At 47.3% G+C, this 27,577-nt stretch overlaps 1 protein-coding gene across 1 annotated transcript in view; it reads left to right on the forward strand.

Moving 5' to 3' along the window:
* Positions 1–27,577, forward strand: part of WDR90 (WD repeat domain 90) — a 240,642-nt gene that overhangs the window by 20,181 nt on the left and 192,884 nt on the right. The window contains exons 6-8 of the mRNA XM_030212253.1: positions 7,650–7,773; positions 11,314–11,384; positions 17,789–17,898. Of these exons, the coding sequence (XP_030068113.1) occupies positions 7,650–7,773; positions 11,314–11,384; positions 17,789–17,898 (305 nt within the window). The remainder of the gene's footprint in view (positions 1–7,649; positions 7,774–11,313; positions 11,385–17,788; positions 17,899–27,577) is intronic.

Genomic DNA, 27,577 nt, shown 5'->3' on the forward strand with positions numbered 1-27,577 from the left:
AGGGGTGGACAACATCCAGGCAGACTTTCTCAGTTGAAATCTTCAAGAATCCTGGAGTCTCAGCCGTCTGTCTTTGACCTCATTGTTCGCAAGTGGGGAAGCTTTGTGATGGATCTCTCACAATGCCAAAGTGCCCCGTTTCTTCAGTCAAAGGTGGGACAGTTGGTAGGCAGGGCTGAACGCACTGATCCAGCCTTGGTCTGAGTCCGAGCTTCTGTACATATTACCTCTGTGGCCTCTGCTGGGCCGAATCCTTCAGAGAATAGTAGACATCAGGGACCAGTGGTACTGGTGGTGCCCGATTGGCTTCCTCACAGTCTGGATTTTTTGCAAGTTGGCTTGGATCGAGGCCTCGCCTGGTCTTCGCTTACTACTACTACTACTATTTAGCATTTCTATAGCGCTATAAGGCGTACCAGCACTGCACAAACATAGAAGAAAGACAGTCCCTGCTCAAAGAGCTTACAATCTAATAGACAAAAAATAAAGTAATCAAATCAATTAATGTGTACAGAAAGGAGGAGAGGAGGGTAGGTGGAGGCGAGTGGTTACGAGTCAAAAGCAATGTTAAAGAGGTGGGCTTTCAGTCTAGATTTAAAGGTGGCCAAGGATGGGACAAGACGTAGGGGCTCAGGAAGTTTATTCCAGGCGTAGGGTGCAGCGAGACAGAAGGCGCGAAGTCTGGAGTTGGCAGTAGTGGAGAAGGGAACAGATAAGAAGGATTTATCCATGGAGCGGAGTGCACGGGAAGGGGTGTAGGGAAGGACGAGTGTGGAGATACTGGGGAGCAGCAGAGTGAGTACATTTATAGGTTAGTAGAAGAAGTTTAAGGTGCAAGTAGCGGCTCTTGGCTGTTTTTGTGGTCGTTTGTCTGGGAAGTTGCTTGCAGTTCATCCAGATTTGCAGTGTTTCCTGCAGGGTGTTTGATTGCTTTGTCTGGTGCGGCCAGCAATACCATCTTGGGATCTTAATCTCATTCTGTTGGTGTCTGCAGTGTTCGAGCCACTGTTGTGGTCCTCGCTTAAAGATCTTACTCTGAAGATAGTGTTTTTTGTCGCTTTGACTTTGGCGTGGTGGATTTTGGAGCTTCAGGCCCTTTCCTGTTGGGAGCTTTTATTTGTTATTCTTTTTGGACAAGGTGGGGCTCTGGGTAGTGCCATCTTTTCTCCCCAAGGTAGTTTTGCCATTTCATGTCAGTCAGTTGGTGGTTCTTTCTGTGCTCAGGGATTCCTTGGGTACTGCGGAGCAGCAGCAGCTCCATACCTTAAATCTTCAGAGAGCGCTGAAGCGTTATCTTCAGAGAGCACTGAAGCATTATCTTCGGTGTTCTCTGGAGTTTTGGTGCACAGGTCGGCTTTTTGTGCTGATTGGTGGTGTTTACAAAGGGGAGGCTGTCTCTAAGGTGACTTGCTAGGTGGATCAAGGAGGTGATTGCATCTGCTTATGTGCTTTGCGGGAGGGCGGTGCTGGAGTTCTTATGGGTTCGTCCACCAGGGCTCAGGCTTCGTCTTGGGTGGAGCATTCCTTGGTTGCACCTCTTGATGCTTGTAGGGCTGCTGTTGCACAGTATTACTGTTGTGATGTTCATGCTTGGCATGATGTAGCTGTTGGAATCCAGGTTTTGAGTGTCCTGCCCATGAAGTCACTGCTTTGGTATTTCCCACCTGTGCCAGTCTAGAAGGATGCAGAGGAAGGAGAAATTAAGTCATACCTGCTAATTTGCTTTCCTTTAGTCCCTCTAGACTGGCATAGACCCCAGACCCCACCCAGATTATTTTCCGGATTCTGTCTTGGGTTAGTCGGCGCGTTTGTTGCATGGGTTGTGAGAGGGAGAATCAGAATAGAAGCAAGGTTTTTCTCCTTTCATCCATACTGACCTTGGCTTCCAAAAGCTTCCAAAAACAAAAAAAATCAAGGATGTGCAAACAAACAGGGATGGAAATGCTGCCTTTTTCCTGTGGATGACAATGAGTGTGATCCATGGTAGGTTCTGCCTGGTGAAGGTGGCCTGGCCGAGGCTTTGGACCTGGGTTGCAGGTTGTTTTTCATCTGCGCTGGTGTTGGCAGCGGCACAGCAGGAAGATGGGAGTTTGCCTTTGTTTTGAGGCTTGTCAGTACTTAGGTTGTCTCCTCTTGCAGCTCATTCTTGTTCATTGGCTGTTCTGTTTTCCTGTTTGTAAACTGAATTCCAAGGAACTGAACAGTCCACATATACAGTGTCTTGAAGTTCAATGTGTTCTCAGTCTCCATCTGCTGGTAAAAGTGCATAACCCATCTGTGTCAGTCTAGGGGGACTAAAGGAAAGCAAATTAGGTACGCTCTAATGTCTCCTTTTCTAAGTGCCTTCCTGTGCAGGTATTTTTCTTATTTTACTTTTTTCTCAGTTTTCTGTTTTTCCTCATCCACACTCTCTTTTTTTTTTTTTGTTTTATTTTTTTAAGAGATTTTTAGGTTCTTTATTTTCAGGTGTGGCTGCCCAGTTTAACCACAGCCCTGACCTCAGTTTGAATGCTGCCCCCAAGACTGAGGAATTTAATTTGGCCGAGATTCTTTTTCAATGTCACAGAAGACCCCCAGTAGCTTCAAGAGGTGCGCCCAGTGTAGACGAGTGATTACCACCATGGACCTGTACTATTGGTGCACTGAGTGCCTTGGGACAGATCATGACCTCTCTGTTTGTGATCTCTATTTGAAAATGCAGGTGAGAATTCAATATGTGTGACTGGCTCAAAGAGAGGAACTTTTTGGCTCCTCAAAGGCCGGAACATCGACCTCCATGGCTACTCTGACTTCGGCATCCACTGGGAGTGCACCAGCGTCAAGTAGGTCTCCTTCCTCGACACAGGGTGCTGGTAGCAAGCTTTGGGACCGGTTATTATCGGAACTGACACCGAGGACGCATATGGATTCGGCAGTGTCTTTATCGGCACCGAAGGATTGAGGATCTTTGCATCGGGAGAAGCCCAAGAAGCATGAGCATCGGTCTTCCTCAATGCATGGCGCTAGGAGCATCGGAACATCAGATTCTTCAATACCCAAGAAGCGTTGGTGCTGGGAGGAGTTCTCCTCCTCCTTAGAAGAGGTGCCTGTGCTCAAGTCATTGAGCAACCCAGTCCCCTCCTCCGGTTCGGCACTGACATCTTCTCAGACAGCCTCTGCACCGGCTCCTGTGCCTTTGCCGATGCCCACCTTTGAGCGGTTCCACAGCATGCTCCGAGAAGAACTGGTGCAGTTGCTGCAGGGGGCTCCTGCCTTGTCATCGAGGGTGCTCGCGCCACCAGCAGAACAACTCCAGCCCCTCTTCGAGGCTACATTAGTGTCAGTGCCAAGGTCTTCGTCTCACAGGGTGTCGACATATATGTCAGGGCAGGCAGGTACCGCCACCTACATTGGGAGAGGAAGCGTCCCCGGTCTCTGAGAATAGAGCTGCACCTCAAGGCTCTTTGGAGTCTGGGCATCGCTCCACCAGATTGAGGACAGTACAGACTCATTCGCCTGCTCCTGAGTATGGGGAAGAGTCTGATAGGGACCGCTCATGGAATCAGATGAAGATCTATATTACTTTTTGGAAGAGAATTCCATCTGATCCCTCTCCTGCCCAAGAGAGACAAAAACTCCACTTGAGGTGCAATCTTTCACTAGTTTTGTGAGGGAGATGAGTGCAGCCATCTCATTTAAGTTGTAGATGGAGAAGGTACCCAGAGTGTAGATGTTGTCTGTTCTGGGCTGTAAGTCTTCTCCTAAGGAAGAGGTCACTGTACCATTGCACTCTATCCTTAAGGTCTCGCTGTTGAAGAACTGGGAACCTCCTCTCACAGTGCAGGTTGCTCCCAAGAAGATGGATACGCAGTATCATTTCCAGAAGTCTCCCGAATTTGAGAAGGCAAAATTTCTGCCTAACTCCATGGTGGCTGAATCCGCTCTCAAACGGGCCAAGAGTTCTCGGTCTCATGCCTTAGCACCCCTAGGACAAGAGACCAGGACTGCTAGGACTACCAGTTCTACATGAGCCTTTCTTGGAGTCTCTGGTGAACAGTACATTGAGTCTGGAGGACTCTCCTTTCGGAGCAGGCCACAGAGCTTCGCCAGCTGGCCAACAAGCAGATAGAATGTAGACATTTACCTGGCCAGGGGTGCCTATGATATTTTTGATGTGTCCAGACTCTCTGACATGGGTGTGGGGTTGTGGTTCAAGAGAGATTGGTGGATGTGCCGTGCCGAGGGGGCAATTTGTTTGGAGAGAAAGTAGAAGAGGTTGCTGACCTCGTTAAGAAATGTACTATCCACACTCTTGGCATCTCCATCTGCATAATCTTCAACAAGAAGATTTTCGACCGGGTCTAGGTGGCATTCCTACTACTCTCATAGGTTCCTGCCGTCCACTCACTCCACTCAGGTGACTTGGACCTAGTGTCCCAGCTGGCTCCAGAGCATAGCCGCTGAAAGAGTATCTGTCCCAGATGGCCTACCGGTCTGAGGGAGACTCACTGTTTACCAACACAGATGGCTCCTTCTAACCTCCGACAGTGGGTTCTTCAAATAGTCTGTCTCTGGTATGCACTGAATTGGCACCAGAGACCTCCAAAATACTCACTGAGATCATCTGTCAGCACAAGCAGGTACTTGTAGAGGAAATCTCCTCCCTTCTACGGGCCCAAGCAGTTAAACCTGTACCACTAGGGGAAGAAGGGAATGGATTCTATTCCGGGTACTTTCTTGACCAAACAAATCGGGAGGATACCGACCTAGCCTAGATCTAAGGGCTCTGAACAAATTTATAGTCAAGGAAACGTTCAGGATGCTTTCCCTGGGCATCCTTCTTCCTCTAATTCAGGAAAATGACTGGCTATGCTCTCTAGACTTGAAGGATGCCTACACCCACATTTCAATATTTCCAAGTCACAGGAAGTATCTCAGATTTTCAGTGGGGAAACACCACTGCCAGCATTGCATTCTGCCATTTGGTCTGGTGTCTGCCTTCAGAGTTTTCACCAAGTGTCTAGTGGTAGTCATAGCATATCTGCACAAACTGGGGGTGTATGTGTTTCCCTACCTAGGCGATTGGCTGGTCAAGAGCACATCTCAGGAAGAAGTCAAAGTGAATGACTATTCAGGTGTTGGAGCTACTGGGGTTCATCATCAACCACTCCAAGTTCCACCTGTTCTCAGTATGCCAAATGGAGTATATAGGAGCCCTGCTAGATGCAGCACAAGCTCGGACCTTCTTTCCTCAAGCGAGAGCGGATACCTTAGTAATACTTGCCTCAGTGGATCTTTTCTCCATATATCTCAACAAAGTCCCTCAGTTCTGCTCCAGGCTTAAGTCAGATGGCAGACTAACATCAGATGTCTTTCTCCTGCATCGGGGACATGGACTACTGTATGCATATCCTCCCATTCTTCTTATAGAGAACACTTTGCTGAAACTCAGGCAAGATCTTGGAACCATTATTCTGGTTGCTCCTTACTAGCCACGGCAAATCTGGTTCCCTCTTCTGGAGTTGTCTTCCGAATATCTGTGGAGATTTGCCTGTTTGCCAACCCTCATCACACAGAAAGAGGGTTCCCTTCTGCATCCCAACCTTCAATCTCTGGCCCTCACAGCTTGGATGTTGAGCGTAGAACTCGAACCCCAGGGATTGCCTAAAGGTGTCTCCTGTATTTTGTTGGCTTCCAGGAAAGATTCCACTAAGAGATGTTAAATGGAGAATGTTTGGTGTGAGGGCAATGCCTTGGATCCCTTTTCTTGTCCTACACAAAACTGCTTGAGTACCTCCTGCACCTCTGAGTCTGGTTTAAAAAAAACAACTCTGTAAAAAAAACTCTGTAAGGGTTTATCTCGATGCAGTTGGCGCTTATCACCATATGGGAGGTGAGTCCATCTCTGTTCAGCCTTTAGTTGCTTGCTTCATGAAGACAGAAGTCCATAAGCCATTATTAAGATGAACTTCGGGAAGTCCACTGCTTATTTCTAGGATAAGCAGCATAAAATGTATTGTACTGTTTTGGGATCTTGCCAGGTACTTGTGACCTGGATTGGCCACCGTTTGAAACAGGATACTGGGCTTGATGGACCTTCAGTCTATCCCAATATGGCAATGCTTATGTTCTTATGTAACGAAATCCCCTACCAAACCCTCCCACTGTGTTATGGGATCTCAATTTGATCCTCACCCAGCTGATGAAAGCTCCTTTTGAGCATCTAGATATCTGAAGTTTGTGATCTGGAAAGTTGCGTTTCTGTTGGCGGTCACTTGAGCTTGCAGAATTGTGAGCTCCAGGCCCTGGTAGCTCACCCACCGTATATTAAATTTTATCACAACAGAGCAGTCCTCCGCACGCACCCTAAGTTCCTTCCTAAGGTAATGTTGGAGTTCCATCTTAAACAGTTGTTTTTCCAACATTTTTTCCAAAACCACATGCCCATCCTGGCAAAAGTGTACTGCATACTTTAGACTGCAAGCAAGCTTTAGCCTTCTATGTGGAGTCGACTCAAACCCATATACAGTCCACCCAGCTTTTCATTTCTTTTGACCCCAACAGATTGGGGTTGGCCATCAGCAAACGCATACTTTCAAATTAGATAACGGATTGCAGCTCCCTTTGCTTATGCACAGGCTGGGCTGACCTGACTCTTGATGGACATGTCACAGCTCACAATGTCAGAGCCGTGGCTGCATTGGTAGCTCACTTGAGATCGGCCTCTATAGAGGAGATTTGCAAGTCTGCGACATGGTCTTCAGTCCACACATTTGCGTCCCACTATTGTCTGGATCAGGATGCCCGATGCGATAAGTCAGTTTGGACAGGCAGTAGTTCTGAATTTGTTTGGTGTCTAGAATCCAACTCCACCCTCCTAGACTCTGTTTTATTCTGTTCCAGGCTGCACCTACACAGTTAGTACGTATATAGTTTCAGTTATGTTAGCTTGCTTGTTTTCGGTGAGCCTGGTAGCTAGGGATTCCCAGATGTAAGAATAAAAGACCTGCTTGTCCTCGGAGAAAGGAAAGATACTTACCTGTAGCTGATGTTCTCTGAGGACATTAGGCTGGTTATTCTCACGTACCCTCCCAGCTCCCTTAGGAGTTAAATTTAGTTACAGGCTTTTTGCTTTTTTCATCTAACTGGAGGACCTGTGCTTGCACATCAGGCGTGAAGGCACCAACACATGTGTGCTGGGATGCTGCTAAAGCTTTCTACTTCACTTTCTAGTCAACGTCTGCACCGGGCTCCGTCGGATGACATTGCCCAGATGTGAAAATAATCGACCTGTTGTCATTGGAGAACATCAGCTACAGATAAGTATCTTTGTTCTATATTACCTGGGGCATATTGTCCTGATCTCTCTGTCCTTTTATAGTTTTACAGAACTATATCAGACCAGTGGTTGAATTTAAGCAAACCTTTTTTTTCCTGGCCTTTAGATGGCAAGTTCGCAAAACTAATTGGCCTAGGGGAAAACATGGTGGCCCCTGTATATAATAAATTGTGTCCTTGTTGTCCGCAACATAATGTGTTGCTTGTTCATGCCTATGCCCTTAGTGAGTCTTCTGTTAGGCTCTTTATAGCACTGTCTCTTTTTTTTGTCTGTAGCTCTTTTGCTCATTATTGAAGTACTTATTGCTGTTATGTCCCCATCTCAATCATAGGTGTCACATTTTCTGAAGCTAAGCAGGCCAAGCTTCTCTTTGACCGGTCTACCCCTATGCCACGAGAAATGGCTTTTCCTATATTAAAAGGCGAAAAATGGCATGACATCTATGACTATATAAGGTACAGATCTTTTTTTTTTTTTTTTTTCAAAGAACAGAAGCACAGGTAGAGAAGAGGAAAGGTATATCATATGTGACTAATGTATGTGTGCTTGAGGGGAAGAGGACTAAGTACTGTATCACATTTGGCTTGTGAATGTGTTTTAGTGGGAAAGGAAATACATATTGCATGTAGATAGAGAATTTTGATCTGGGAGGAAAGGAGGTAGAAGATAGAGGTTGCTTAGTTAGAGCTGGGTAGAATCCTTTGCCTCACCCTGTATAGAATTCACACCCTGCCCTTGTTTCCCTAGAGGAGCCCAAGGATAAGGAGCAGATATATTTTGGTGGATAAGATCAGGTAAGAATAATGAGGGAGAGACATCCCCTTTAAGATGCCGTTCTTCTACTGCTTTACAGCACTAGCATCTTAGAGATCCACCAGGAGGGATAACAAGAACGATAACAGAATCTACTTCTTAGTGGAGGATTCTATTATTGGAGAAATATAGTTTTATGGACTGGAGTGAGGTACAGCGCTTAAGTGCCTATGGAATCTATTGCTGAGGATTTGTTTGAGCTTCTTGGAGCTGGAGAGTTTTTCTGTTTGCTTGATGTAACAAATGCAAATGTGATCTATATTTAAAAAAAAAAATAGCAAAGTACTCTCTGAATATCTGCCATGCAGAAGTCAAATTTTGGGAAGGATTCCATTAAGAAGAACTTACCTGACTAGTAGAGCTAATTTGTTTCTGTTTAACTTGGTAGTGCTGCTATAACCTAACATAAGATTTTTATATACCATCTCTACCAATGGCTCTGGACAGTTTACAAAGTAACAAAATAGCATTAATATAAAAATGCAGTTTGTTAAAATATAAACTATCCAAACAAATTAAAATCTAACTAAATGACATATAAAGTTGTTTCTTTAATTGCATTATTTTTGAAAAAGCCAAAATTTCAGTTATCTTCAAAATTTCAAGTAATCTTGTCCTAACCAAAGTTTAGTAGGCAGTGCATTCCAAAATAAGACTACTGTAAATGAAAATAATTTTTTGCAAGATGACTGTAATATCAAAAAGGATATTGATATAACCAGTAGTTTTATTTTTATGGACCAGTCTACAAGAATCTTTACTTCCTTTAAGTGTAACTAAAGAAATCAAGTAATCAGGACTTACCGTTTAAGAACATAAGAATAACCATACTTGTTCAGAACAATGGTCCATCTAGCCCAGTATCCTGCTTCCAACAGTGGCCAATCCAGGTGACAAGTAACTGGCAGAATCTCAAATAGTAACAGGATTCCAGGTCAATTAATGTCTTCCCCCATGTCTATCTCAATAGCAGACTATGGATTTTTCCTCCAGGAACTTGTCCAAACCACTGTTACCATATCCTCCAGCAATGAGTTCCAGAACTTAACTATTTGTTGAGTAAAAAGTATTTCCTCCTATTTGTTTTAAAAGTATTACCATGTAACTTCATTGAGTGTCCCCTGGTCTTTGTACTTTTTGAAAGAGTAATAAGTCAATTCACTTTTACTCGTTCTGCACCACTCAGGATTTTGTAGACCTCTGTTATATCCCCCCTCAGCTGTTCTTTTCCATGCTGAAGAGCCTTAACCTTTTTAGCCTTTCCTTATATCAGAGGAGTCCCATCCCCTTTACCATTCTGGTTGCCCTTCTTTAAACCTCTATTATTTTGTAAATTAGACAGTTAAAAATTCTATCCTCACTATTATGAGGATCCAATGTAAAGCTTTAAGTAGCAGTAATTAGAGGCCGACCAAATTTCAGTTTCAGTTATGGTGCTGAAACTGGCCCAAAATCCAAATCGTTTTTTTTTTTTTTTGCCTGGTTTTGGTTTTGGCCAAAAGAGTACGTTATGATTTGTTTCAGCCAAAACGGACCATGTGTTTTTGGTGGAAGCCAAAACGTTGTGCTCCCTCTCCCCTCTGAACAGGAGTTGCCGGTGTCCCCCTCGGGCCTATCTTGAAACCCCCGACAGTCTAGGGGGTGTAGTGAGGACAGAAGTGATCTTTAGTTGCTGCTGCTCATGCTGGCTCTGCTCTCAAAATGGATGCCATGATCCCTAGAGGCAGTCTTGTGAGACTGCTACAAGAATTCACGGCAGCCGTTTTGAGATGTAACATACAAAGCTGAAACCACTGAAGAAGATAATCGTTTTATTCAATGGTCCCATTTTAACTCTGAGTCCAGCCAAACTCCTACACTACGAACCTCAGATTGTAAAAGAATATTTTGACCATTTAATTACAGGATCAGATGCTGAGCTGTAGAGGATTTGCTATTCGTCCATAATAGTGTTGTCTTTTCAGAATTTAATTTAAGGTGATGATTGGCCATCCAGGTAGAAATGATCAAAAAGCATTCATTTATTTTATCAAGTACTATTCAAAATTTAAAGGAAAAATAATCTGAAATTCGCTTTGCATAAATTAAATTAAGACATACCTAAGACTTTAAGCTCTTTCCCAAGAAAACTAAAAAAAAAAAAATATATATATATATATATTAAATAAAATTGGGGACAACAGGGACCCTTGAGAATCTCTGATGCCTGGACTCCAAGTGGATGAAAAAGAACCATTTCTTGTAACTTTTTAATTCCTATGGCAGAGAACCAAGAAATTACTGAACCAGAAATTCAGAGAATCAAGAAGTAAATCGTGATTGGCCATGTCGAATGCTGCTGAAAGATCCAGTTGCATTAAGATGGTAGATCTTGATTGATCAATAACCTCTGTTCATTAACTAATGAAAGTAAATAAGTTTCAGTACTGAAAACTTTCTTAAAATCAGATTGTGTATCATCTAACATTAAATTTGTCTAAATATTTTTGTAGATATGAAGCCACCAATGCATTTGCTATTTTAGACCCTCTTTTACCAAGCTGCGTCAAAAGTGGGCTTGCGCTGGTGTCGGTGTGTGTGTTTTACGTGCACTGAAGCCCTCTTTTACCGTAGTGGGTAAAAGGGAAGTCTTTCTTTCCTGCAGGAAATGGCCATTTTGGGGGGCCATTGAGGTGGCGGTAAGGGCTCCTGCACTAACCCAGTGGTAACCAGATATGATGGCGCTAGGGGTGGGAAGTACCGCCTGGTGGTACTTCCTGTTTAGCGAGCATTGGACTTACTGCTGCTTAGTGAAAGGGGCCCTTAGTGAGAAAAGGAGTATTAACTATAGGACAGTAATGAGAGCAGATAGTTGATTTAGCAGGGTCCTTCAAAATTGTCTGAAGAGAGATTGCACTGGTACTATTTAGGTTTAAAAGTACTCATAGCCAAAAAAATCCTGCTTCCTTAAGGATCCTTGTCCAGCTTTATTCATCAATTTTAAAATTTCAAGTCACAATATCCCTTTTGAAATTTCAAAACAGTCGGAGAGAGTGCCAGGATTTACTTCTGGGAAAGTGCAACAAAACCAATCAGCTGGAATATCATCAATTCTGTCATTGACAGGCTCATCAGCTTTTGATGATGACTGATTATTCAGCATCTGCAGTCTGTTGCTGAATTGTTATTGCTTCTGCTTCTAGATTTCCTTCTGAGGGCTCCAGGCTGCCATATGACTCCATTCAGAAAGGATGTGCCAGTCCCACTATGCATGGTAAGACAATGGAATAGCCTTTCTCCGAGGACAAGCAGGCTGCTTGTTCTCACGACTGGGTTGACGTCCACGGCAGCCCCCACCAACCGGAACAAAACTTTGCGGGCGGTCCCGCACGCAGGGCACGCCCACCGCGCATGCGCGGCCGTCTTCCCGCCCGTGCGCGACCGTTCCCGCTCAGTTCTTTCTTTTCCGCGCTGGAGAGAGCCGTGTTCGTCTCTCTCTCTGTCAGCCCCGGAAACCGGATCGCGTTTTCGCGCAAATTTTTCTTCTTTTCTTCTTTTCACAGGTTCGCGTTTTCTATTTTTATTTAAAAAAAAACAAAAAAAACAAACAAACGCTGAACTTTGTTTCCCTCGTCTCTTAGCGGGGGCGTCGCGTTGCGGCCTTGTGGCCGCGCGATCGATTTATTTTCGAGGTGTGATTTTTACCGCCACCATCGACGACTTTGACTTCGCTGACGCGATTTTTCCGTCGATGTCCTCGAAGGTCCCGAGTGGATTTAAAAAGTGTGGTCGGTGCGGACGGCATGTCTCGCAGACCGACACTCACGCTTGGTGCCTCCAGTGCCTCGGGCCGGAGCACGATACCAAGTCGTGTACCTTGTGTCTCGGTCTCCGGAAACGGACACAAGTAGCGAGGCAAGTTCTTCGGGACCGTCTTTTTGGAACTTGCGCCGGCCCCTCGACGTCGACGGCATCGGTATCGACGGCTGGTTCTTCGGTACCGGTATCGATGTCTACGAAATCGGCACCGATGGCATCGACCCCAGGAGTACAGGTCCCGTCGGCCCGCCGGTCCGGAGACGGCAGGGGTGAGAGGCCGCGCGGGCAATCGGCCCCGGTCACTCCCTCTACCCAGGGCCCTTGGGACCGAACCCTGTCGGACCCGATCCCTCGAGGCAGAGGGGGATCTACTTCTTCCTCGTCAGTCCCACCGAGCGCCGATGACGGGCACCGCAAAAAGGCGAAGAAGCACCGCCATCGGTCGCCCACGGCGCATCCGGCTCCCGGCGCCAGAGATGAGTCGACGCCGAGGAAGCGGCAGCGTCGAGAGGAGAGGTCCCCCTCTGTAATAGAGGTACCGCCACGGCAGGGTGCTGGCACTTCGGTGCAGTCTCCTGGACCCGAGCAGCTTCCGGCACCGACACCTCCACCGGCCCCCTCGCCTTTCCCGACGGCGGGCCTGGACGAGTGCCTCCGAGCCATCCTTCCGGGGATCCTGGAAGGGCTGATGCGCCAGACTGTGCCGGCGCCAGGGGTGCTTGCGCCCTCAGCGCCGTTGATGGAGGCGCCGGCGTGCTCTAGCCCGGTGCCGAAGCCGGTCTCGACCGCCACGCAGGTGGAGTCTCCGTCGACGTCGATGGAGGGAGCTTCATCCCCGCCGGCGTAGGACTCCACCGCTCGACGACGCCACCGAGGCCTCGGTGCCTCGACGTCGAGCCGGGCCCGGTTGAGGACTGAGCTGCAAGATCTCATGTCCGACACCGAGGAAGAGGCCTCGTGGGGGGAGGAGGAGGACCCCAGATATTTCTCCTCAGAGGAGTCTGTGGGCCTTCCCTCCGACCCCACGCCTTCACCAGAGAGAAAGCTCTCGCCACCTGAGAGCCTCTCCTTTGCCTCCTTCGTCAGGGACATGTCTATATGCATTCCCTTCCCCGTGGTCTCTGTGGATGAGCCGAGGGCTGAGATGCTCGAGGTCCTCGATTATTCATCACCACCTAGAGAGTCCTCCACGGTGCCGTTGCATAATGTCCTCAAAGAGACACTGCTTCGGAACTGGTTGAGACCATTATCTAATCCCACCATCCCCAAGAAAGCAGAGTCCCAATACAGAATCCACTCGGACCCGGAGTTAATGCGGCCCCAACTGCCTCATGACTCGGCGGTCGTGGACTCTGCTCTCAAGAGAGCACGGAGTTCGAGGGATACCGCTTCGGCGCCCCCGGGGCGGGAGTCTCGCTTTCTGGACTCGTTTGGGAGGAAGGCCTACCAATCTTCCATGCTCGTGACCCGCATCCAGTCTTACCAGCTCTACACGAGCATTCACATGCGGAATAATGTGAAGCAACTGGCGGACCTGGTTGACAAGCTCCCGCCGGAGCAGTCCAGGCCTTTTCAGGAGGTGGTCAGGCAGCTGAAGGCGTGTAGAAAGTTCCTATCCAGGGGTATCTATGACACCTGTGACGTGGCATCTTGTGCTGCGGCCCAAGGTATAGTGATGCGCAGACTCTCATGGCTGCGTGCCTCTGACCTGGACAACCGTACCCAGCAGAGACTGGCCGACGTCCCTTGCCGGGGGGATAATATTTTCGGTGAGAAGGTCGATCAGCTGGTGGACCAACTGCAACAGCGGGAAACCGTCCTCGACAAGCTCTCCCACCGGGCGCCTTCAGCATCCACCTCAGCAGGTGGACGTTTTTCCCGGGCCAGGCAGGCTGCGCCCTACGCCTATAACAAGCGTAGGTACACCCAGCCGGCCCGAAGGCCTCGTCAGGCACAGGGACAGTCCCAGCGCGCTCGTTCCCGTCAACAGCGTGCGCCTAAGCAGCCCCCTGCGCCTCCACAGCAAAAGCCGGGGACGGGCTTTTGACTGGATCCATGGGAACATAGCCGCCCTCAAAGTGTCCGTACCGGACGATCTGCTGGTTGGGAGGAGGTTAAAATTTTTTCACCAAAGGTGGCCTCTCATAACCTCCGACCAGTGGGTTCTCCAAATAGTGCGGTGCGGATACGCCCTAAATTTGGCCTCCCTTCCACCAAATTGTCCTCCGGGAGCTCAATCATTCAGCTCCCATCACAAGCAGGTACTTGCAGAGGAACTCTCCGCCCTTCTCAGCGCCAATGCGGTTGAGCCCGTACCACCCGGGCAGGAAGGGCAGGGATTCTATTCCAGGTACTTCCTTGTGGAAAAGAAAACAGGGGGGATGCGCCCCATCCTAGACCTGAGAGGCCTGAACAAATTCCTGGTCAAAGAAAAGTTCAGGATGCTTTCCTTGGGCACCCTTCTGCCAATGATTCAGAAAAACGATTGGCTATGTTCCCTGGATTTAAAGGACGCATACACTCGCATCCCGATACTGCCAGCTCACAGACAGTATCTCAGATTCCACCTGGGCACACGGCACTTTCAGTATTGTGTGCTGCCCTTTGGGCTCGCCTCTGCCCCACGGGTGTTTACGAAGTGCCTAGTGGTGGTAGCGGCGTATCTACGCAAGCTGGGAGTGCACGTGTTCCCATATCTCGACGATTGGCCTGTCAAGAACACCTCGGAGGCGGGAGCTCTCCGGTCCATGCAGTGCACTATTCGCCTCCTGGAGCTTCTGGGGTTTGTGATAAATTACCCAAAGTCCCATCTCCAACCTGCCCAATCTCTGGAATTCATAGGAGCTCTGCTGAATACTCAGACGGCTCAGGCCTTCCTTCCAGAACCGAGGGCCAACAACCTCCTGTCCCTGGCTTCCCAGACCAGAGCGTCTCAGCAGATCACAGCTCGGCAGATGTTGAGATTTCTGGGTCATATGGCCTCTACAGTTCATGTGACTCCCATGGCTCGTCTTCACATGAGATCTGCTCAATGGACCCTAGCTTCCCAGTGGTATCAAGCCACCGGGAATCTAGAAGATGTCATCCGCCTCTCCACCAGCTGCCGCAATTCACTGCACTGGTGGACCATTCGGACCAATTTGACCTTGGGGCGCCCATTCCAAATTCCACAGCCCACGAAAGTGCTAACGACGGATGCGTCTCTCCTGGGCTGGGGGGCTCATGTTGATGGGCTTCACACCCAAGGACTGTGGTCCCTCCAGGAAAAGGATCTTCAGATCAACCTCCTGGAGCTCCGAGCGGTCTGGAATGCACTGAAGGCTTTCAGAGATCGGCTGTCCTGTCAAATTATCCAAATTCGGACAGACAATCAGGTTGCAATGTATTACATCAACAAGCAGGGGGGCACCGGATCTCGCCTCCTGTGTCAGGAGGCCGTCGGGATGTGGCGTTGGGCCTGCCAGTTCGGCATGCTCCTCCAAGCCACATACCTGGCAGGCTTAAACAACAGTCTGGCCGACAGACTGAGCAGAGTCATGCAACTGCACGAGTGGTCGCTCCATTCCAGAGTGGTACACAAGATCTTCCGAGAGTGGGGCACCCCCTCGGTGGACTTTTTCGCCTCTCAGACCAACCACAAGCTGCCTCTGTTCTGTTCCAGACTTCAGGCACACGACAGGCTAGCGTCGGATGCCTTTCTCCTCCATTGGGGGACCGGCCTCCTGTATGCTTATCCTCCCATACCTTTGGTGGGGAAGACCTTACTGAAGCTCAAGCAAGACCACGGCACCATGATTCTGATAGCACCTTTTTGGCCCCGTCAGATCTGGTTCCCTCTACTTCTGGAGTTGTCCTCCGAAGAACCGTGGAGATTGGAGTGTTTTCCGACCCTCATTTCACAGAACGATGGAGCGTTGCTGCACCCCAACCTTCAGTCTCTGGCTCTCACGGCCTGGATGTTGAGGGCGTAGATTTCGCTTTGTTGGGTTTGTCTGAGGGTGTCTCCCGTGTCTTGCTTGCCTCTAGGAAGGATTCCACTAAAAAGAGTTACTTTTTCAAGTGGAGGAGGTTTGTCGTTTGGTGTGAGAGCAAGGCCCTAGAACCTCGTTCTTGTCCTGCACAGAACCTGCTTGAATACCTTCTGCACTTATCGGAGTCTGGCCTCAAGACCAACTCAGTAAGGAATCATCTTAGTGCGATTAGTGCTTACCATTATCGTGTAGAGGGTAAAGCCATCTCTGGAGAGCCTTTAGTCGTTCGATTCATGAGAGGCTTGCTGTTGTCAAAGCCCTCTGTCAAGCCTCCTGCAGTGTCATGGGATCTCAACGTCGTCCTCACCCAGCTGATGAAACCTCCTTTTGAGCCACTGAATTCCTGCCATCTGAAGAACTTGACCTGGAAGGTCATTTTCTTGGTGGCAGCTACTTCAGCTCGTAGGGTCAGTGAGCTTCAAGCCCTGGTAGCTCATGCTCCGTATTCAAAATTTCATCACAACAGAGTAGTGCTCCGCACTCACCCAAAGTTCCTGCCGAAGGTGGTGTCGGAGTTCCATCTTAACCAGTCAATTGTCTTGCCAACATTCTTTCCCAGACCGCATACCCGCCCTGCTGAACGTCAGTTGCACACATTGGACTGCAAGAGAGCATTGGCCTTCTATTTGGAGCGGACACAGCCCCACAGACAGTCCGCCCAATTGTTTGTTTCTTTCGACCCTAACAGGATAGGGGTCGCTGTCGGGAAACGCACCATCTCCAATTGGCTAGCAGATTGCATTTCCTTCACTTATGCCCAGGCTGGGCTGACTCTTGAGGTCATGTCACGGCTCATAGTGTCAGAGCCATGGCAGCGTCGGTGGCTCACTTGAAGTCAGCCACTATTGAAGAGATTTGCAAGGCTGCGATGTGGTCATCTGTCCACACATTCACATCACATTACTGCCTCCAGCAGGATACCCGACGCGACAGTCGGTTTGGGCAGTCGGTGCTGCAGAATCTGTTTGGGGTGTAAATCCAACTCCACCCTCCAGGACCCGAATTTATTCTGGTCAGGCTGCACTCTCAGTTGTTCTTCGTAGGTCAATTTCTGTTGTACCCTCGCCGTTGCGAGGTTAAATTGACCTGGGTTCTTGTTTTGAGTGAGCCTGAGAGCTAGGGATACCCCAGTCGTGAGAACAAGCAGCCTGCTTGTCCTCGGAGAAAGCGAATGATACATACCTGTAGCCGGTGTTCTCCGAGGACAGCAGGCTGATTGTTCTCACCTACCCTCCCTCCCTCCTCCCCTTTGGAGTTGCGTTTCATAATTTTTGCTTGTCATTCAACTGAGCAGGAACGGTCGCGCATGGGCGGGAAGACGGCCGCGCATGCGCGGTGGGCGTGCCCTGCGTGCGGGACTGCCCGCAAAGTTTTGTTCCGGTTGGTGGGGGCTGCCGTGGACGTCAACCCAGTCGTGAGAACAATCAGCCTGCTGTCCTCGGAGAACACCTGCTACAGATATGTATCATTCGCTTTTCTGCACAGTCTGTCTGTGTACTGTGTTCACTAATTAATTCGTATTGATTTACCCTAATGGGCCCCTACATACTTCTTTAAGACATTTGCTTTCTTTAGCTGTCATGTTACTCATTGTAGTTGGTAGGTGCAAGTAACTCTGTCCTGGAGTTCTTGAGGATGGTCTGTAGTAGGTGTTTGAAATCTGTTTTAATGTTGAGAATTGTGGAAAGGGAAGGCAACAAAAGTGTTGTACTGTTGTTTGGCAAACAAAGATCTAAACAATGAAATAAAGTAAAAACTGTGCTGCAGAAGGAGAGAAAAGGAGAAGGCATTGCAAGTACTCATTCCTTTGTTCCTCTCTGTAATCCAGGTGTTCCCGTGCTAGAGAGCCCAGCTCGACAACTGCTTCGCTCAGTGACCATCCGCAAACCTATCCAAGATCGTGTGTCCCTCATCCAACAGATTACTACACCCAAGACAGTGAGTGTGTATAGTATGAAGAACTCAGAATTGCATCTGTTCCTCTCATATCTCCCTCTTCCTTTCTCCAGCTACAGGTTCACTCCCCTTCAGTGCCTACAGAAACATTGATATAGGAACGACGAGGATTGCATCATTTATGTCTGTTTTTATAATGGCAAATAGACTTCTAGATTCATACCCAGTAGCCCACAAATGCTCTTATACAAATTTACACTGGTTCTAGCACAGATGTGAATTTGTATGTATATGTGCTGGTAAAAATTAGCCCATACACATGTATTTCATAAAATACAAGTAGAAGTGCTTATCCTGCCCCAGATCTGCTTACTTTTCTGTGAATAACACCTACATGTATATCACACACTTTCATTGATGGTGCATCTTTTTGTACGTGTATAACCTTGGGGGAACTTTCTAAGTGCCTACTTACATGTATAGAAGCACATGCATACATTCCTTTTAAAATTACTCATTGGTGTTATGTTTATGCATATCAGTTATATGCTTATGGGATAAATTTCAATAGTCCATGTTGTCTACATTTCTCTGAAAATTGTTCTTTTTTTTTGTATTTGTGCAAAAATATTCATTGTTCCAGTTTTTACTTTTGTATATTTATTTTAATTGCAAGTTTAGTAGTGCTGCCAAAGCAAGCAAATATAATTTTTTTTCCCAAATCACTTAGGGGCCCTTTTACTAAGCTATGATAGGTAGCAGTCTGGTGCTGCACATTCACCACTTCAGGATGGAGACTATCAGGCTTATTTTCGAAAAAGAAACATAGAAACATGACGGCAGATAAGTACATAAGTAATGCCATACTGGGAAAAGACCAAGGGTCCATCGAGCCCAGCATCTTGTCCACGACAGCGGCCAATCCAGGCCAAGGGCACCTGGCAAGCTTCCCAAACGTACAAACATTCTATACATGTTATTCCTGGGATTTTAGATTTTTCCAAGTCCGTTTAGTAGCGGTTTATGGACTTGTCCTTTAGGAAACTGTCCAACCCCTTTTTAAACTCTGCTAAGCTAACCGCCTTCACCACATTTTCCGGCAATGAATTCCAGAGTTTAATTACACGTTGGGTGAAGAAAAATTTTCTCCGATTTGTTTTAAATTTACTACACTGTAGTTTAATCGCATGCCCCCTAGTCCTAGTATTTTTGGAAAGCGTGAACAGACGCTTCACATCCACCTGTTCCACTCCACTCATTATTTTATATACCTCTATCATGTCTCCCCTCAGCCGTCTCTTCTCCAAGCTGAATAGCCCTAGCCTCCTTAGTCTTTCTTCATAGGGAAGCCGTCCCATCCCCGCTATCATTTTAGTCGCCCTTCGCTGCACCTTTTCCAATTCTACTATATCTTTCTTGAGATGCTGCGACCAGAATTGAACACAATACTCAAGGTGCGGTCGCACCATGGAGCAATACAACGGCATTATAACATCCTCACACCTGTTTTCCATACCTTTCCTAATAATACCCAACATTCTATTCGCTTTCCTAGCCGCAGCAGCACACTGAGCAGAAGGTTTCAGCGTGTTATCGACGACGACACCCAGATCTCTTTCTTGGTCCGTAACTCCTAACGTGGAACCTTGCATGACGTAGCTATAATTCGGGTTCTTTTTTCCCACATGCATCACCTTGCACTTGCTCACATTAAACGTCATTTGCCATTTAGCCGCCCAGTCTCCCAGTCTTGTAAGGTCCTCTTGTAATTTTTCACATACGACCCAACCAGTCTGCCCATCCTCTGTAACCCCTAATTCTTCCTGTTCCTAAGCGATCCCACATGCTTATCCCATGCCTTTTTAAATTCTGAAACAGTCTTCGACTCCACCACCTCCACCGGGAGGCCGTTCCACGCTGCCACCACCCTTTCTGTGAAATAATACTTCCTTAGGTTACTCCTAAGCCTATTCCCTCTTAACTTTGTCATATGCCCCCTCATTCCAGAGCTCTCCTTCATTTGAAAAAGGCTCTCTTCCTGTACATAACTACTACTACTATTTAGCATTTCTATAGCGCTACAAGGCGTACGCAGCGCTGCACAAACATAGAAGAAAGACAGTCCCTCAATGCCCTTGAGATATTTAAACGTTTCTATCATGTCTCCTCTCTCCCTTGTCTCTTCTAGCGTATACATGTTGAGGTTCATAAGCCTGGCCCTATAATTTTTGCATTCAAGACCGCTTACTAATTTCGTAGCCGCCCTCTGGACCGACTCCATCCTGTTTATATCTTTCCATAGGTGCAGTCTCCAGAACTGCACGCAGTACTCCCAATGAGGCCTCACCAGAGACTTATATAACGGCACTATCACCTCCTTTTTCCTGCTGATCATGCCTCTCTCTATGCACCCAAGCATCCTTCTGACTTTGGCCGTCGCTTTTTCTACCTGTTTGAAAGCTTTAAGTGCCCATCTTTCGACACAAATCGGGAGATGGGCATCCTTCTCCCAGGGTCACCCAAATCGGCATAATCAAAAGCTGATTTTGGGCGTACTCAACTGTTTTCCGTCGCAGGGAGGACCAAAGTGCACAGGGGCGTGTTGGAAGCATAGCGAAGGCGGGACTGGGGCGTGCTTTAACACATGGGCGTCCTCAGCCGATAATGGAAAAAAGAAGGGCATCTCTGACAAGCACTTGGCCGACTTCACTTGGTCCATTTTTTCTTGTGACCAAGCCTCAAAAAGGTGCCCGAACTGACCAGATGACCACCGGAGGAAATTGGGAATGACCTCCCCTTACTCCCCCTGTGGTCAATAACTCCCTCCCACCCTCAAAAAAAAAACTTTTAAAACATTTTTTGCCAGCCTCAAATGTCATACCCAGCTCCCTGACAGCAAGCAGTATGCAGGTCCCTGGTGCAGTTCACTTCAGGCAGGCGGACCCAGGCCCATCCCCCCCCCCCCCCCCCCCCCCACCTGTTACATTTGTGGCGGTAAATGTGAGCCCTTCAAAACCCACCACAAACCCACTGTACCCACATGTAGGTGCCCCCCTTCACCCCTTAGGGCTATGGTAGTGTTGTACAGTTGTGGGTTTTGGGGGGCTCAGCACTCAAGGTAAGGGAGCTATGCACCTGGGAGCAATTTGTGAAATCCACTGCAGTGCCCCCTAGGGTGCCCAGTTGGTGTCCTGGCATGTGAGGGGGACCAGTGCACTACGAATGCTGGCTCCTTCCACAACCACATGGCTTGGATTTGGTCATTTTTGAGATCTGGATTTGGTCGGTTTCCATTATCACTGAAAACTGGGGATGATCATCTCTAAGGTCGACCTAAATTTCACGATTTGGGTGTCCCCGACTGTATTATCGAAATGAAAGATGGATGCCCATCTTGTTTTGATAATACGGGTTTCCCTGCCCCTTCGCGAGGACGTCCTGCGAAGAAGCCCTCAGGAAAACTTGGGCGCCCGGTTCGATTATGCCCCTCTTTGTGCTCTTTTAATTGTGGCGGTGTGGCAAGGAAAATTTGACTTCATTGGACCTAAAAGTGGCGTACCTACATATTTTGGTCCTGAGAGATCATCAGTGTTTCCTGAAGTTCTTGGGGGGAGAGGTTTATTATTGGTTCCAGACTTTGTCTCTATCTTGCGGTGTCTCTGAGAAATTCCTAGGTAATGGTAGAAGCCGACTGAAACACCTTTTTTTCTGTTTCGGCCAAAACTGAAACTACAGCTGAAACTCATCACCCAGTTTTGGCCAAAGCCAAAAACAAAAACTCAAGTTTGGTATTGAATGTGAACCACTGAGGGCTGCTGGGGATTGTCAGAGCTTGTAGTCTTCATTCCTTTTCTAAAACCATAGTACCCAAACTACAATATAATAATTTACATAATGAAAGACTGTATTTTACCTCCACAAACATGGATCACAGTTAATGAAAACAAACAAAAATCCATGATGCTTTTATAGTAGCTGACTTTGTGCCACACTCGAAGTGACAGCTGAAGTCATAAGTCTACAGAGAGGCTAATTCCTAAGGCGTTTATCAGATCAGGATATATAACTGTTCACAGAGCCTCAGCAAAGAGATCTGTCTCTCTTTTCTCCTTGGCTGAGACTGAAGCAACAGCCAGCAACTGCTGGGTAATTTCAAACTCTAGGCCAATCAGAATCCAGTCAACAAGTTTTAAAAGTATACTGCTCACAGTACTGTAGATCGACTTCTTCACTAAGGGCCCTTTTTACCAAGCAGCGTTATAGGCGCGTTAACATTTTTAACGCGTGTTAACCATGTACGTGCCAACAATATCTCTATAGGCGCCTACATGGTTAGTGTGTGCTAAGTGTAGGCGCGCTAAAAAGACTATCGCACCTTAGTAAACAGGGCCCTAAGTGAAACTAAAAGAGGGCATTCACTTTTCTAAAACAGCTTTAACAGAAAACATGCACCAACTGCTTGCCAAACTAGAGAAATGCACTTCAGGGTTTAATAAAGGCAATTTTACAGGTTTAAAACACACTGTTCTGTCACAACCTCTGAATATGAAGACTGAGTTCAAGTTTCCTAGGCTTCCGGAAAATTGCCCCAAACCTTCTTTTAAAGGTTTTTCATCTAGAGGATGCTTTAGGGATTCCATGACATATAGACCAGAAAGAATGAGTGCTACTCAGCACAATAGATTTCTTTTCAGAGGTCAGTAATTTCAAGCCATAGAGGAGACCGAGATTCTCTGCAGGAACTTCGGGTACTACTACTACTACTACTTAACATTTCTAGAGCGCTACTAGGGTTACGCAGCGCTGTACAATTTAACAAAGAGAGACAGTCCCTGCTCAAAGAGCTTACAATCTAATAGACAAGTGAACGGTCGGTCCGATAGGGGCAGTCAAATTGGGGCATTCTGGATTCACTGAACGGTAAGGGTTAGGTGCCGAACGCAGCATTGAAGAGGTGGGCTTTAAGCAAAGACTTGAAGACGGGCAGGGAGGGGGCTTGGCGTAAGGGTTCAGGAAGGTTGTTCCAAGCATAGGGTGAGGCGAGGCAGAATGAGCGGAGCCTGGAGTTGGTGGTGGTGGAGAAGGGTACTGAGAGGAGGGATTTATCCTGTGAACGGAGGTTATGGGCGGGAACGTAAGGGGAGATGAGGGTAGAGAGGTAGTGAGGGGCAGCAGACTGAGTGCATTTGTAGGTAAGAAGGAGAAGCTTGAATTGAATGCGGTATCTGATCGGAAGCCAGTGAAGTGACCTGAGGAGAGGGGTGATATGAGTATATCGGTTCTGGCGGAATATGAGACGTGCAGCAGAGTTCTGAACAGACTGAAGGGGGGATAGATGGCTAAATGGGAGGCCGGTGAGGAGTAAGTTGCAGTAGTCCAGGCGAGAGGTAATGAGAGCGTGGACGAGAGTTCGGGTGGTGTGTTCAGAGAGGAAAGGGCGAATTTTGCTGATGTTAAAGAGGAAGAAGCGACAGGTCTTGGCTATCTGCTGGATATGCGCAGAGAAGGAGAGAGAGGAGTCAAAGATGACTCCGAGGTTGCGGGCAGATGAGACGGGGAGGATGAGGGTGTTATCAACTGAGATAGAAAGTGGAGGAAGAGGAGAAGTGGGTTTTGGTGGAAAGACGATAAGCTCGGTCTTGGACATGTTCAGTTTCAGGTGGCGGTTGGACATCCAGGCAGCAATGTCGGATAAGCAGGCCGATACCTTTGCCTGGGTCTCCGCGGTGATGTCTGGTGTGGAGAGATACAGTTGGGTGTCATCAGCATAGAGATGATACTGGAAACCATGAGATGAGATCAGGGAGCCCAGGGAAGAGGTGTAGATTGAGAAGAGAAGGGGTCCAAGGACCGATCCCTGGGGAACACCAACAGATAAGGGGATGGGGGTGGAGGAAGATCCATGAGAGTGAACTTTGAAGGTGCGGTGGGAGAGATAGGAGGAGAACCAGGAGAGGACAGAGCCCTGGAACCCAAATGAGGACAGTGTGGCAAGAAGTAAGTCATGATTGACAGTGTCAAAAGCGGCGGATAGATCCAGGAGGATGAGGATGGAGTAGTGGCCTCTGGATTTGGCAAGGAACAGGTCATTACAGACTTTAGAAAGTGCTGTTTCTGTCGAGTGAAGAGGGCGAAAACCGGATTGAAGCGGATCAAGGATGGCATGAGAGGAGAGAAAATCAAGGCAGCGGCTGTGGACTGCGCGCTCAAGTGTCTTGGAGAGGAAGGGTAGGAGGGAGATGGGGCGGTAGTTGGAGGGACAGGTAGGGTCTAGTGATGGTTTTTTGAGGAGGGGCGTGACTACAGCATGCTTGTACAGCATGCTTGTACAGCATACATACAGCATACTACCATAGAATCATAGAAACATGATGGCAGATAATGGCCAAATGGCCTATCCAGTCTGCCCATCCTCAATAGCCACTAACTCTTCCTTTCCTAAGGGATCCCACATGCCTGTCCCACACTTTCTTAAGTTCCGACACAGTCCTCGTCTCCACAACCTCCACTGGGGGGACCATTGCATGCATCCATCACCCTTTCAGTGAAAGAGTATTTTCTTAGATTCCTGCTAAGTCTGTTTCCTCTTAACTTCATTGTATGCCCCCTCATTCCAGAGTTTTCCTTCATTTGAAAAAGGCTCATCTCCTGAATATTGATGCCACTGAGGTATTTATACATTTCTATCATATCCCCTTTCTCTTGCCTCTGTTCCAGCGTATACATGTTGAGGCTCCTAAGTCTGTCCCTATATGTTTTACGACAAAGACTGCTTACTAATTTTGTAACCGCCCTCTGGACCGACTCCATCCTATTTATATCTTTCCATAGGTGTGGTCTCCAGAATTGCACGCAGTACTCGAAATGGGACCTCACCAGAGACTTTTATACAAGGGCACTATCACCTCTTCTTTTCCTGCTGGTCATCCCTCTCCTTATGCACCCAAGCATCTTTCTGGCTTTGGGGGTCACCTTTTCTACCTGTTTGGCCACCTTAAGGTCATCAGACATAATCACTCCCAAGTCCTGCTCTTCTTTCGTACAAAGAAGCACATCACCCCCTTTAATGTACCGTTCCCTTGGATTCTTGTATCCAAAGTGCATGACCCTGCATTTTTTAGTATTAAATCTTAGTTGCCAATTATCGGACCATTCTTCAAGGTTTGCTAGATCCTTCTTCATACCATCCACACCCTCTGGAGTGTCCACCCTATTGCAGAGTTTGGTATCATCCCCAAAGAGACAAACCTTACCAGACAGTCCTTCTGCAATATCACTCACAAAGATGTTAAAAAGAGCTGGCCCTAGGACTGAATTCTGTGGTACACCACTAATAATAGCCCTTTCCTCAGAGTAAGCTCCATTTACCATTACCCTCTGTCTCCTTCCGCTTAAACAGTTTTTAACCCAGCAGTCACTTTAGGTCCCATACCAAGGGCACTCAGTTTATTTATCAGTTACCTCTATGGGACCTTGTCAAAGGCGTTGCTAAAATCCAAGTACACCACATCTAGTGCCCTCCCACGTCCAACTGTTTGGTCACCCATTCAAAGTCTTTACAATGAAAGTTTGCAGGCTGCTTTCTGGTGGGAAAGGAAGTCATAGAAACGTAGAAAAATGTAGGCAGATAAAGACCATATGGCCTATCCAGTCTGCCCATCCATGCCATCTGTTCTCCCTGTCATTCCGTTAGAGATCCTATGTACTTGTCCTAAGCTCTCTTGAATTCAGATACTGTTTTCAGCTCCACCACTTTCATCGGGAGGCTATTCCACGAATTCATCACCCTTTCCGTGAAGAAGTATTTTCTCAGGTTATTTGTGAGTGTATCCCCTTTCACCTTCATGCTATGCCTCCTCGTTCCAGAGCTTCCTTTCAGTTGAAAGAGATTTGCCTCCCATTAGGGAGCGTTTCTAACCTCCATGGATCTCAAGGAAGCGTGCCTTCATATTCCCATTTCACCTTCCCACAGAAGATTTGTGACTTGCATTCCTTGGGGACCATTCTCAATTTATGGCCATGTCATTCAGCCTTTCCACATCACCAAGGATGTTTTTTTCAAGGCCATAGTAGTAGTGGCAGGCTTCCTTCGCAAGTTGGCTGATTTGCAAATCTTCCTATCCAGAGAGTCTGCAAATTTCATCCAAGATAGCTACTCTTTTCAGTTCGGCATTTGGCCCTTTCCTGCATTGTCTGAGGTGGGATCGAGGCTGGCCTTTGTGGAGGTCTCCCATGTCTTTCATAGGCATCATCCATGCAGTGATCGGTGGAGGTTGCAGCCTGTTCTTGGCTATGCTTGTTGCTGGGCATCCATTTTGGCATAGCATCAAACTTTGTTAGACTCCCTTTGGTGGGCAGCCGTTGTTTCCTGAGGGTTTACTCGTCAAGAGTGATCGCCAGCTGGGCTACAGGTTAGGCGTCTTCTGGGGGTGTGTGTTTAAGCGCCCTTCCCATTGGGTTTCTCTCGACCTTGGTATTAGGTTGCAGCAGCCATCATGTTTGACATCTGATCTTAGGTCCGCTCTAGAAGACAGTCTAAGGAGACTCGTCCTGTCCAGTTCTTCTGTTTTTTTTTTCCTATTCAGATGGCGAAACGCTCTTTTCTGCCTTTCTCTGTTTAGGAGGGCTTCTGGTCTTCGCCTCCAATGACCTTGGATTCTTCCTGCGCACTAGATGGGCAGCCAGAAAGTTCCATTGGTCACTTTGCTAGTGGGTGATTGTCTTGGAGTCTTGCAACGTCATGGTGCTTCTTTGCTCTCACTCGCTGTACAAGGCACAAGGGCTGTTGCCCTTGGCTTCATCTTGCAAGCTAGATGGGCAGCCATTGGTTACATTGGTCCGGTCACTTGTTGCCACTTTTCTCAGGGCTTCACAACGTCATGGGGCTTCCACTCCTATACTGGTTAGCGGGTGTGTGCAGGCTGTCGCATTCCCATTCTTGCTAGTGGATTTGGAGCTACCAGACCTCTTTGCTCCGGGTAGTATCTGCTTTTAGAACAGTCCCGTCGATTTTCCAGGGCAGATCTGGTCTTTCTTTTGTGCTCCAGGCACTTCTTTTCAGGTTCTCCGTTCGGGCGGCTACCTCTATTAGAGTAGTTGTACTGTCCACAGAAGATTTTATGCCCGCCCTATTTCAGGACTGTTTTGCTACATCCCACAAGTCTCTGGATTCATCTGCTGCTGATGCTAAGGAACCAAAAATTGTGTTTCTTACCTGATAATTTTCTTTCTTTTAGTCACAGCAGATGAATCTAGCATCCCACCGTGTTGGTTTTTAGTTTTCTCTTTTTCTTTTAGGAGACATCCGTGTTAATTTGTTTACCTGTTTTCATGGATTTTTATGTTTCCCTGTAGGGAAGGAGAAATGTTTTAATTCTGTTTCCTTCTGCTTTGGTGTGAGAAATACTGAATCACTGAGGAGAATTTCATCCTATAAGACCGAGAATGCTGAAGTGCACTGTCTTATAGGATAGAATGCTTCTTGGTGATTCAGTATTTCTCAAAACAAAGCAGAAGGAAACAGAATTAAAACATTTCTCCTTCCCCACAGAGAACGTGAAAATCCAAGAAATGAAAACAGGTAAAGTGCTTACCACAGATGCCTCCTAAAAGAAAAGGAAAAAAAAACTAAAAATCAACAGGGTGGGATGCTAGATTCATCTGCTGTGACAAAAGGAAAGAAAATGATCAGGTAATAAATATAATTTTTCGTTCCTTTTCA

The sequence above is a fragment of the Microcaecilia unicolor genome, chromosome 8, assembly GCF_901765095.1.
Source record: "Microcaecilia unicolor chromosome 8, aMicUni1.1, whole genome shotgun sequence".
NCBI lineage: Eukaryota > Metazoa > Chordata > Amphibia > Gymnophiona > Siphonopidae > Microcaecilia > Microcaecilia unicolor.